The sequence below is a fragment of the Hydra vulgaris genome, chromosome 04, assembly GCF_038396675.1.
Source record: "Hydra vulgaris chromosome 04, alternate assembly HydraT2T_AEP".
Taxonomy (NCBI): domain Eukaryota; kingdom Metazoa; phylum Cnidaria; class Hydrozoa; order Anthoathecata; family Hydridae; genus Hydra; species Hydra vulgaris.
The window spans coordinates 26,354,970-26,366,626 of NC_088923.1; the positions used below are offsets into that span (position 1 = coordinate 26,354,970).

At 29.7% G+C, this 11,657-nt stretch overlaps 1 protein-coding gene and 1 long non-coding RNA gene across 2 annotated transcripts; both read right to left on the minus strand.

Moving 5' to 3' along the window:
* Positions 1–643: 643 nt before the first annotated feature.
* On the minus strand, positions 644–1,454 carry LOC136079045 (uncharacterized). Its single transcript, XR_010637895.1, has 3 exons — positions 1,117–1,454; positions 938–1,009; positions 644–747 (listed from the first exon to the last, which is right to left on the minus strand). It is a non-coding gene; the product is annotated as an uncharacterized LOC136079045 (long non-coding RNA).
* Positions 1,455–2,305: 851 nt separating this feature from the next.
* On the minus strand, positions 2,306–5,093 carry LOC136079710 (uncharacterized). Its single transcript, XM_065795914.1, has 3 exons — positions 3,498–5,093; positions 3,132–3,344; positions 2,306–2,936 (listed from the first exon to the last, which is right to left on the minus strand). The coding sequence occupies exons 1-3, from the start codon at positions 3,622–3,624 to the stop codon at positions 2,410–2,412; spliced, it is 867 nt and encodes a 288-aa protein (XP_065651986.1). The 5' UTR covers positions 3,625–5,093; the 3' UTR covers positions 2,306–2,409.
* Between the last annotated feature and the right edge of the window lie 6,564 nt (positions 5,094–11,657).

Here is an 11,657-nt window from a genome sequence, read left to right on the forward strand (position 1 = left end):
ATATATATATATATATAATATATATATATATATATATATATATATATATATATATTTACTTTATTAAATATGCACCAAGGCTAGGATTTCTATAGTGTATCTTTAAATGCATTTAGGTGATCTTTAAATACATTAAAATCCTTTGCGTTTTCGCTTTATTTTTATCGTTACTAATGAATTTCAATGAAAGATATATATACAAAAAAGATATATATATATATATATACAAAAAAGATATATATATATATATATACAAAAAAGATATATATATATATATATACAAAAAAGATATATATATATATATATATATATATATATATATATATATATACATATATAACATCGGAAAAGGCGTGATATTTCAGTGGGGGCCGGAGTACAAAAAAAATATCATAAAACACCAAATAGTTCAACTAAAAACCGACAAAAATATATTTATCTAAACAATGGAGGGGGGGGGGGTTGTCCACCACGGCTCTCCTTCATTTTCCCTTCCGTAGTCCTTATATCTATCTAACTATATATAAATTCCAACAAACTGCAAAAAATAAAAGTAATTTTTTTAAAAACATACTTCATTAACAAAAAATTTAGACTATAATAATGATTTTCTTTTTTGCTTAGTAATGTTTTTAACAGAATTGTGGCTTTGAAGAAAGCCTTGTTTTTGAAGCAAACAAAACTGTGTCATCAATAGCTAGAAAGAGTCGATTCTTTAGTACGCAAAGAAACCACATCCAATGATATCTAAAATAAAGTAAACCCCTAAATTAATATCGCCATACCTATTTATGATGCCTTATGTCGCGGATAATAAATAAGGATACCTTATGTCGCGGATAATAAATAAGGATACCTTATGTCGCGGATAATAAATAAATATAAAACTGTTATTATTGCATTAATAAACATAATCAATCTCTAACAAAATATGAACCGGTTTAATCTTGATATGAAAAAGATCAACATCCATCGAAGCAATCGTGTGGTTTTCATCATGTTGCGTAACCTTCCAATGATACATAAGATAAAATATATCAGATATATAAAATTTAAAAAAAAAATAAGGCGAACAATTAACTAATGTATAATAAATTAACATGTAACTGTTATTACTGAATTAATAAATATAATCTTGAGGTCTTTAAGATAAACATCTACAGTAGCAAGCTGCCATCATAGTTAAAACCTTGCAATAAAAGATAAATGAAATTATATTAGATATTTAGCACAATAACTGAAAAACCCATTACAAATTAGAGAAGATGAGAATGATTTCCGAACTTAAAAAAAAAATAAAAATCACTTAACTCCTGATACACAACACATTACCCATTACCAAACAGAAAAACCGATAGAAGTAGACCCTTCAATACTTTTTAACCTGAAATATAATAGATTTGATTATAAGTTATAATGAAAAGAAAGTTATATTGTGTTAGCGTAACTATCTGGTAATGGCAATTGCCATTTGCATAGAGTGTACTGATTTATTATAACTAAACACTTACATCTCTCAATCCATGCAAGCAAAAGTCTGTGTTTCTGGGTAGAAACAATGTATAGCCATCATTATGATTAACATTAATTGTCATGAGCCAGGCAATTTGCTTATGTCAAATAGTAAATGAGCTTTGGTTTCCCATAGCTCATTGCAACCAGGTCAACCCTGGTTGTTGGATATCGGTAACTAATCGACTACTTAAAATTACATTTCTATATACATATATGTATATACATATATGTATACATAAAAAGAAATTAAATAATTATAAATCTTTTCATTATCTTAAAAAAAGGGGAGGGTAGAGAATATGAAATACATTAGGCACTGTAAAATTTATTATAAAAAATAAAGACTAACCTACTATCTGTAAATAATATCTATTAATGCAAGTTTATAAAACATACTATTATTTAAAATAACATATACCTTATTACACATTTCTATTATGTTATCACCATATCACCACTTATTATGTCTGCAGAAAGTTGATATTTGCTCACCTCATACTCAACACCATCATCATTTTCATTCTCCTTTTGGTTTCCAATAAGAAACTATATATACATCACTTTTCTTCTTTTTAATGCCAACAATTCTGCCATAATATACATCCTGGGTGTTAGTGGCATTATCGAACCACATGTGGCAAATACTTCTTCCAATAGAAGCTCCAATAAGAATTTCTTCGATATCTGAGGCCTCATTATTTTCTAGGTCAGGAAACATTTCTTTTACCTGATCAGGCATGCAGTTTTTTAATATTTTTTCTACATTTTTGCGTTCTTTGTTTTCTTTTTTCTGAATTTTATCTGCTATTCGTTTTATCAATTCTAACTTCAGGTCATTATGACATTGCATATTTATAAACCGCTTTTTTCTGGCATTAGAGATAGCCCATAATATCAACTTGTTTTGAATATCATTTGGCTTTTTGCATAGCAGAGCAGTTGTTTTATTTTTGCAAGCACGAAGTTTTGAAGAAAGAAAAGAGTGGCATTTGGAGCTTTGTGCTTTGCAGCGCTAAACATACCCATAAGTTCTTCTGAATCAATGTTGTGAAGCCTAGCTGACTTTTTAAGGTGATCATTAGAACTCATTTCAAATTGCCGCTTGTACTGCCTGTCAATGACGCTAATAACTGCATTTAGGCAGTCAGCTAATGCTTTACTCATTTCATCAGTTACTGGGCAAACGCTGATTATTGAATCAAAAACTACATCTTCAATATCATTACCAAAGAAATCAGTTTTTCGTTTAAGTAGAGATAAAGGATTCTTGCTGCTCTCAATAAGAGTGTTCCGAACATCTTTTACTATCTGAATGCCAGATATGTAGTCAAGTCTCGTACCTGGTGCAATATAAAATTTTGTCATCCAAGGACCAGAAAGTAGTTTTCCAATTAAAGCTAAAACACACAACTCACGGACACCTAAGGTGAAAAAGTGAATTAATAACAAAGAATAATCTTTGTTTATAATAGTCTTTACTCCCCATTAATCTTGCAAGTGCCATTACTATTTGTAATTTGTATTTGTAACTATATTTGTAACTAATTCTATAGCCTATAATATTGTGTAGCACTTTATCAAATGAACTGAACAGGTATAAAAAAGAAAAAAAATACCTGCTTCAGATGTAAAGTCTTGAAATAAACTATTTCGCAGACCTCCGCATAACGCCAAGCCAGAACACAGAAATATCTTCAATAAGGCATAATGATGGATTAAAATACCACATGTGTGAAAAAGCATATGTAGTCTGTTGCCTCTATAGCGTGGTAGCAATCCTCTGGGTAACTCGTGTTGGTCCAAAAAGGTTACAAAACCTTTTGGATCACCTATGAATATCATAAAGAAGCTCATTTTGGCAATTGTAAGAAGAGTGTGAAATAAAAACATGCACTAATTATAATATTTCATTTTAACTCAAAATTTTATTCAGAAAACTAAATATATTTAAGTAAAAGAATGATTTAGATTAGTTAGAGTACCTTTTGCATCCTTGTAGCGAAGTTTGTTCAGCTGTACAACAATGTTTGCTGCAATGCAGCCTCTTCCAAAAAGTTTCCCTTTTGAAGTCTCTAATGCTTTAAGTGAAGATTTACAAGAGCTGGTCATTGTGTCTAAAGGTGAAGGTGACAGTTTAGTTCATTTAATGATTTCTGCCAAACAAGGTTTAACTTTGCGATTGTTGCATGGTTTGTTACAACTCTATCACTCATTGTATTTGTTATGTTTCCAATAATGGTGCTTCTTACGTCAGTATATTTGAGTCGATAGAAATCACTATATAACTTATTATCAATAGACTTTATAATATGACTCTGATAGTCATAAGCTGTACCTCCAGGAAGTTGATCAATAGCTACAACCATACATACTGATTCCGTTGTCAAGTGCACAGCATTTAAATGAACACCCTCCTGGGTTGTTGCATCAAAACCAAGTGTCAGATCTTTTGTTGTAAATGCTATCTCAGCAGCCTGTAAGTCTGAAAGCACACCAAGCTCACGCATCATTTGTTCTACAGTTGTACGATGTGGAATTTGACTAAATCGATAGCCAGTATGTTCCCCAATTTTACGGAGCAGAGATGGGACACTGTGTAGGAACTTGGCACACAGGCATGTCATATATAAGTCTCCTAATATCTGCTGAGAAGCCTTTTTTAATTTTTGGTGTTTTGTGTTACTTGCTTAATTTCCTCCAACTCTTCCTGTAAATTCTGAATTTCATTTTGCAGTACAAGAATTGCAGAATTTTTTTCAGCAAGTTGTTGGCTTAACATTGCCTTTTGATAAGAAAACTTTCTTTGCGTGGATGTCAACTGTTGTTTCAAACAAAAAATTTGATTTTGAAGTTTTTTCAACTGTAAATTTAAAAACTTTTCTTTTAATTTTTTTCTAAGTTGAGAAATTATCTTTTCTTTACGAGTAATAACTTGATTTAGATATTTAAATCTGTATGCTCTAGCCTTTGCCTTATCTTTTAAACCTTTAATATCCTCTTTATGCTTTCTCTTCTTAATTGCCATTTCGTTTGCCAAAATGGTTAATCTCTTTCTCATAACCTTTTTTCTGGGACTCAACTGGTCAGCTCTCAAACTGGATAGTGGTTCATGAGAAGAGGTTTTTAAAGTAGGACGAGATAAAGGAGATAAGTGATCACTATTCGATACAGATAAAACACTGATTTGTTGAGAAGAAAATGAAGAACATGTAGGAAAGTCAATTGAGGTTGCAATTGATTGGGATGTTTGTGCCACAGCAGATGTTGTTATTTGGTATGCAAAGAGCATGTTGCAGATGTCAACAAATGGTTTCGAATTTCGTGAAAAATGGTTTACAAAGACTTTTGATGTTCTAACTAGTTGCTGAATCTGACTTATACAAATTTTAATGTTAAAATACTTACCGATTAGTTCTACAGTTACTTTATATGAATCGTTGTTAGTTGCAAATATATGCAAATATATGTCCATTTCTACAGCCAATATTTAAATGAGCTGGTATTGGAAAATTACAAGCTAAATAAGTTTTAGCTTTACCATAAAATAGATTTGTTTTCTTCTGAGGTCCCATGATGCACTAAATTAAATTCAACAATCATAATACTACTATTTAATTGGGTCAGCTATTAATCATAATTAAATAATTTTAAAAATTACAATTAATCTATAAAAATTTTTTTTAAATATATGTATAATTTTTATATATCATATATAGCTTAAGGTGGCTATATGGTAAATTATGGGTATGGAAAAAGCTGAGAAAATGCTGTTTTTGTTTTTAATGAATTTTACGCAGAATCATCATAAAATAGTGTTATATAATTTTAATTTTAACATTTTAAATTTTATTTTGCAGAATTTTGCCTTTAAACTAATTTTGGTGTGTGAAAAGAGTTAGCCATCAAAAAAAAAATTAATATATAACCACCGTAATTATACTTGTTAGTTTTTGTGTACATCATTTAACAATTTAAAAAAAAGAAAACCCAAATATCCTTAGTAGTAAAAGGCTATTAAAAAAAAAGTTTGTATAACAGTTCTTATAAAATATATCATTATAATGAATAAAAAATCAAAAATACTGAATTCTCCACTGTCAAAAACCGCCCCTCCCCTTAACACAATGTAACGGAAGTGGAAATACATACCTCCACTGCGCGGAACAATAGGGTATGTGGTCATGAATATTTTTAGATGAAATTTGGCAGGCACATAGAAAATAGATCTATACAGTTGCCTGAAAAATTTTAAATGTGTACCAACATGCCTTCAATATAAATGCACCTCCGGAACAGAAACAAAATTTTAAAACCGAATGAAAATCACTGATAACTGTAAAAAAAAAAACAGAATTTATAACAAAAAGTAACAGTAACAACAGCAGAAACAGTTTTATAAAGTGTAACAGTAACACTAAAAGAGGTGGAAATGGTACCTCCACTGGGTCGAAAAATACGGTACGTGGTCATGAATATTTTTTAATGAAATTTGGCAGGCACATAGAAAATAGATCTATACAGTTGACTGGAAAATTTCAAATATGTACCAACATGCCTTCGATATCAATGCAGTGCCAGAACAGGAACGAAATTTTAAATAGCAATAAAAAAACTGAAAAATTTATTACTCGTAAAAAAAAACCATAATTTATTCAAGATAAAACATTCTACTTTTCTAATAAAGTCTAAGCTGATATGAAATTCTAAAAAAAAAGACAAATAAATACATATTTACACACCGACTTCGAGCACGCTGTGAATAAAAAAGGTCACAGTTTTTAACTTTGAAATCGGTGCCGTAAAAAGCCAGATACGCACGTACCTACATTTTGAATAATTTCATGGAATACGACACAATCATCGAATTTGGAAAATAAATATCCTGTTGATGAATCAGCAACTGTAAGAGAATTAAGATCTTCAATAATATCACTTGATTAAAACTTCTGATATTCATCTTCTTTTAGTTGGTGATTTTCTTGGTATAAACATAACTGGAAGTGAAGCTGTTGCAATGCTGACCGGGTATATTGTAGGAACAGGCTTCAAGTTATACAACTAACGAAATCGTTTTTCTGATGTTCCTTTGTGTACGAAACTTTCATTAAAATGTTTAAAGCAGATCACAGATGATTTAGTGACAGTCCAACAATTTCTATTTACAAATCTAACCCATAACTTTCTTAATTCATCATCTTTTGGAAAACCAAAGACTGTTATTACTTCACCACCATTATAATTTGAGGTACAACTAACAACACAGTATTTTTTAACCATTATTATTATTAATAACTAAAAAGTAGCCACAAATTACAATACCAAGTTGGTTAAGTTTAGTGGAAATGTCTTTTATTCGAACGCGAAAACTTCTATCCTGTTCCAGATATACTTACTTAACATTTATAGCGCAATAATTAAAATATTTTGAGAAAGTTTGTCCATATAATGGAATATACGTTTTTTCAACTGGCCTTCTATTTTTTTTCGATTTAAGCAGAATTGAAGACCTTGTATATAAGTAGGTAAAGCAATATTCTAATCAGTGTTTGTATCTCTGTTTTTATTGATAACAGAAAACATATGTTTAATAATGATGTTAAATCTAATCATTTGGTAAACTTTGTCAAAATGATTAGTTTCATTATTGTAACCTTAGATTTAAAAAACTTTGAAGTAAATTAGATAAAAGTGTTTAAACAAGTAGCAAAAGTTGCTGGGCCGACAGCATTTTGTGTTAATTAGCCGAACTGAATTGGATTTGCAGTTGTGCCAAAAGCATTTTTCTCAGTTGGCCGAACTGCATTAGGTTTGCTATTGGGTCGACTACATTTTGCGTTAGTTAGCGCAACTGCATTGGATTTGCGATTAGGCCTACAGCACTTTGCAATAGTTGGCGTAACTGCATTGAAAATTGAAGTTCGGTTAACTTTATTTTGTGTTGATTGGACCAACTGCATTTGATAAACCCAGTAGGATAGATCATCAGTACTTTTTTCATTCAAATTAGTTTCGATAGCAAAGTAAAGTTGCTCTAACATCTAAATATTATTAACATAAAATAAAAAAATAAAATTACGTTTTTCTTCCTTTGCTGCAACTTATTTAAAAATAAGCCATTTTTGATATTAGAATATGGTATATAAAATTTTTGGTATAAAAAATTTTTGCTCTACAAAAAATGCAATAATTTCGTTGTTGTCTGGTCAAATCTTTAAGATTGCTTAAAAACTCAAAATTTTATGCAATAGCACGATTATGTTAACACAAGAATAACATTTCTTATGAGCAATACAAATTTTTTTAAATTCCGTTTTATATGTACTTTTTACATTACTTATTTAAAGAAGTTTTATGAAGAAAAAAAAAAGAGTTTATTGATCAATTATTCCTACATATTCCAATCATTTTTGGAAGCAAAGTGTGGAATATACTTTCTAGATAAAGGTTTTACTCTAATGTATTCGTCTCTTTTCATTTCTCTTTATAAAACTGGTGCCTCAATGTTAAATGTAGAAGAACATGTTCAATTGGTTACAAAAGCAGCTGCGGCTGCTTTTGTAACCAATTGAACATGTCCTTCTACATTTTGAGAATTGGATAAATGAAAATCATCTAAAGTAAATTTTTGCATATTTTGTATTGCATTTTCAATGAAATCATCACTTAACTCTGGAGTCTCTGGAAGTTCCTACCAATTTACAAGACTATGGTAATTAACTGCATCAAAGTTTATAAGAGGAATTTTAAAGTTTCTTGCTTCTGTAGAATTTGAAACTGTGCATCGCCTCGCAAATTTAATTCTTCTTGCTGCTAATTTTCTTATTTCTTTTTGTTCATCCATCAACTTTGATATCAAAATATTTTCTGGATGACCATAACATGCATTTCTTTGAATGCATTTATCAACTATAAGTCTATCGCATTCAGAAAGGAAGCGAGAGAATTGAGTTAAACGCCACAAGTGTTTTGCTCCCATTTAACATTGAGGCACCAGTTTTATAAAAAACCACACCGGTGCATAAACTCAAAGAATGTAATCAGTAAGCAGGGTTGTTACGACATAATATGTCTTGCAGATCAATCAACATATTTTCTGCCGACATAAAATTTTTAGACATATTTTCCGCCGACATAAAATATGTCCCACATGGTTCTATAGACATATTTTGACATAATTTTATGTCTGAATTTTTTTCTGCTAACATAAAATATGTCGCACATATTTTCTATCGACATATTTTGACACAGTTTTATGTCTGACATATTTGCTGTTTGATATTCTTGAAGAAAAAATCAATCTGACAAATTTATTGCACATTTAAGCTTAATTTAAATAGTAAAGTGAAAATAATTTAACAAATTTGTTGCTTTTTTGCAATCAATAATACTTCATAAAAATTTTATTTTAAACCCTGTAAGCAAACATCAGTTGTTTTATAAAAGTCTTTTTCTGCCCTTTTTAGCGATGTATCATTTGATAGTATTGACTAATATTGACTAGTATTGATGCATCATTTGATAGTATTTGATAGTATTGATTAGTATTGGCGATTTCCCTTATTAGAATGTAAAAACCATCTCAAGCTGAGTTTTTATTACTGAAAATGGTTTTTATTAGTATGACTAAATTTAAAATTTGATTAAAATAATAAAAAACATTTTCAGTTATTTTTTATTAATAGTTGATCCTGAAAAAGATTTCATTATGAAAAATTGAATTTAAAAGATTCTATGAAAAAAACGGTTCACAGAATTTCAATAATTTCGTGCCAAATTAAATTCATTTAAGCTGAAGAACTTGAAATATTTTGCTAAAATTATATTCAGCTCATTAAATTCATATTAAGAAGACTAACCGGTAATAATTTATAACTAATTACCAATAATTTACTTATAGTTATAATAGTTATAATTTATTTAACAATAAAATAATTGACAATTGCATTGTAGCTGCGTAATTAACTGCCATAAACTTGCATAAAATGTTTTGAGTGAAATATATATTGGAATAATTATTTTTTTCATTTTCCTTACGATTTAAAGTCAAAAATGAACAATAATTTATTGAATGAACAAGTGAATAGTCAATTTGAAATTAATAAAGAAGGAACAAAATGTAAAATGTGCAAAAAATTTTACAAAGGCAAATTAAGTAACCTCAAAGATCACCTTCTTCGAAAACACAAAGAAAAAGCCGACGAAACTGAATTATTTGAAGCTATCCTAGCTACAAGGCATCGAAATGACAATGAGATCCAATTAACTAAACGAATCAAGCTAGAAGTTGATGTAAATCAATTAATTAGAGAAATGATATGGAAGCGATATGGAAGAAACGTGTTTGGAGTTAGCTGCAGATATATCAAGAACGGGGAAATAGTTGACAGAACCTTAGACATAAATACTCAAGAAGGTCTACAGCTTGGCAAAATTTCGGCTGCTCAGTTGGAAAATGAGATTGGAAAAAATGTTCTAATGATATCTACGCAACTTGTACAGATCAGGGAAAGAATATGATGAAGGTTTCAAATATTCTCAAAAATGCACAAGATCAAATGAAAGTAATCCTTGAAAATTATGGCAACGAATTTATAGATTTCGAAGACAAAGAAATTTATATTGGCGCTTTAAAGAATGAAGAAGGGAATTATAGTAAAGCCCACACTGTTTGCGGTGAAAAATCGGTTGGATTGTTCTGTTCAGCCATGTTTTGTGGCGCACATGTCTGTCAGCTAGCTGCCAATGACGTAACGTCAATGTTTGAAGATGTATTGAATAATATAAGATAGGTTGCTATTGAATCCAAAAAAGTAGCATATATTCAAACATTTAAAAATCTAAAAAAGCCTCGTATAGACATTACACAACATTGGCATTCCACTTTTTTGATGATAAAAGATTTTCATACCAACGCAGAATTATATCAAAGGATAAGACACGAAAAATTAAAATTAAACGATGCATCATGGAGCTTAATAGATGAATATTTCAACGCATTTTTACCAATGCATTCGGTCATGATGGATTTTCAATCACCAAAATTATCAATGAGTGAATTCTACGTTCGATGGATTCAAATGAAAATAGAAATCGAGGACGTTCCAGCAAGTGATTTGGGATTAAAATTGTTACTGACCAATGCAATCAATACACGAGAACAATCCTGAAATGATGCCATCTAAATGCATTACTAAATTTCTCAAGGGTAGTTTATTAAAATGGATCATACGCACTAACCATTGAACTGGATACCCCAAATGCAGTTCCAGCAATCTTATTACACCATTGTTCACACCAGTATTTACGTTTGCTTCTTCAGCGCCAATAGCTACCATATTATCAAGTGAAATTTTGTTTTCATCAAAAAAATTTATAATAGTGTTCTTGATATTTGTTAATGAGGCACTTGATGGAGAAACATGACCAAGAAAAATGAAATGAGGTTCATTAATTAATGTAATATGTTTCTCAGTGATTATGTCTTTACTGCTAGTTGTTAATCCACAAAGAGTTTTATCTTTTTACCGATCAAAAAAAAATTGATTTTAGGCCTATAGCATATAGGTAACTTTGCTTTGTGTGGTAATGTAGTTCTAAGCAATTGTCTTTGACGACTTTACATGGTTCGATCTACGATAGCTTTTCTGCAATGTTTTTTTATAATTCCGTAATCTGAAAGTGTGGTAGTAGTTGTAATTTAACAAAAGAATAGTGCTGCATGACTTCCTTAACAGTTGGAAGTTTGCGAGTTGTATGTTCACATTCAATGCCATAAACAGAACAAGTCAGCTGTGCTCTTGTAGCAGCAATAGTTTGCCACAGAAATCAAAACGTTTTTAGTTTTCTAAATATAAACTCAGTTTTATTAAATTTGCAGAACAAAATAGATTTAAAATCAATAAATCATTTACAAAAATCCATTTATATGATGTATATGTGGATATCAGTAATCTATATAATATTAATAATACAACAATGTTTACATACTAATAGTATACTAATCTTTATATACTCATAAATAGTAAATTTTTCTACAATTTTTTTTTTAATAAATAACAATAATTTTTAGAAGTGTTAATTAGAATCACTACAATTTATTTAGTAATAAATAGTAAATTACTGAGTAATTAAAAACGTTAAGA

Excerpts from the sequence above, each read along its gene's own strand:
- LOC136079710 (XM_065795914.1), bottom strand. The coding sequence starts at position 3,624 with ATGACCAGCTCTTGTAAATCTTCACTTAAAGCATTAGAGACTTCAAAA. Across the intron at positions 3,345-3,497 it reads TCGCTACAAGGATGCAAAAG|GTGATCCAAAAGGTTTTGTA; the intron begins GTACTCTAACTA and ends TGATATTCATAG. Across the intron at positions 2,937-3,131 it reads AGACTTTACATCTGAAGCAG|GTGTCCGTGAGTTGTGTGTT; the intron begins GTATTTTTTTTC and ends TTTTCACCTTAG.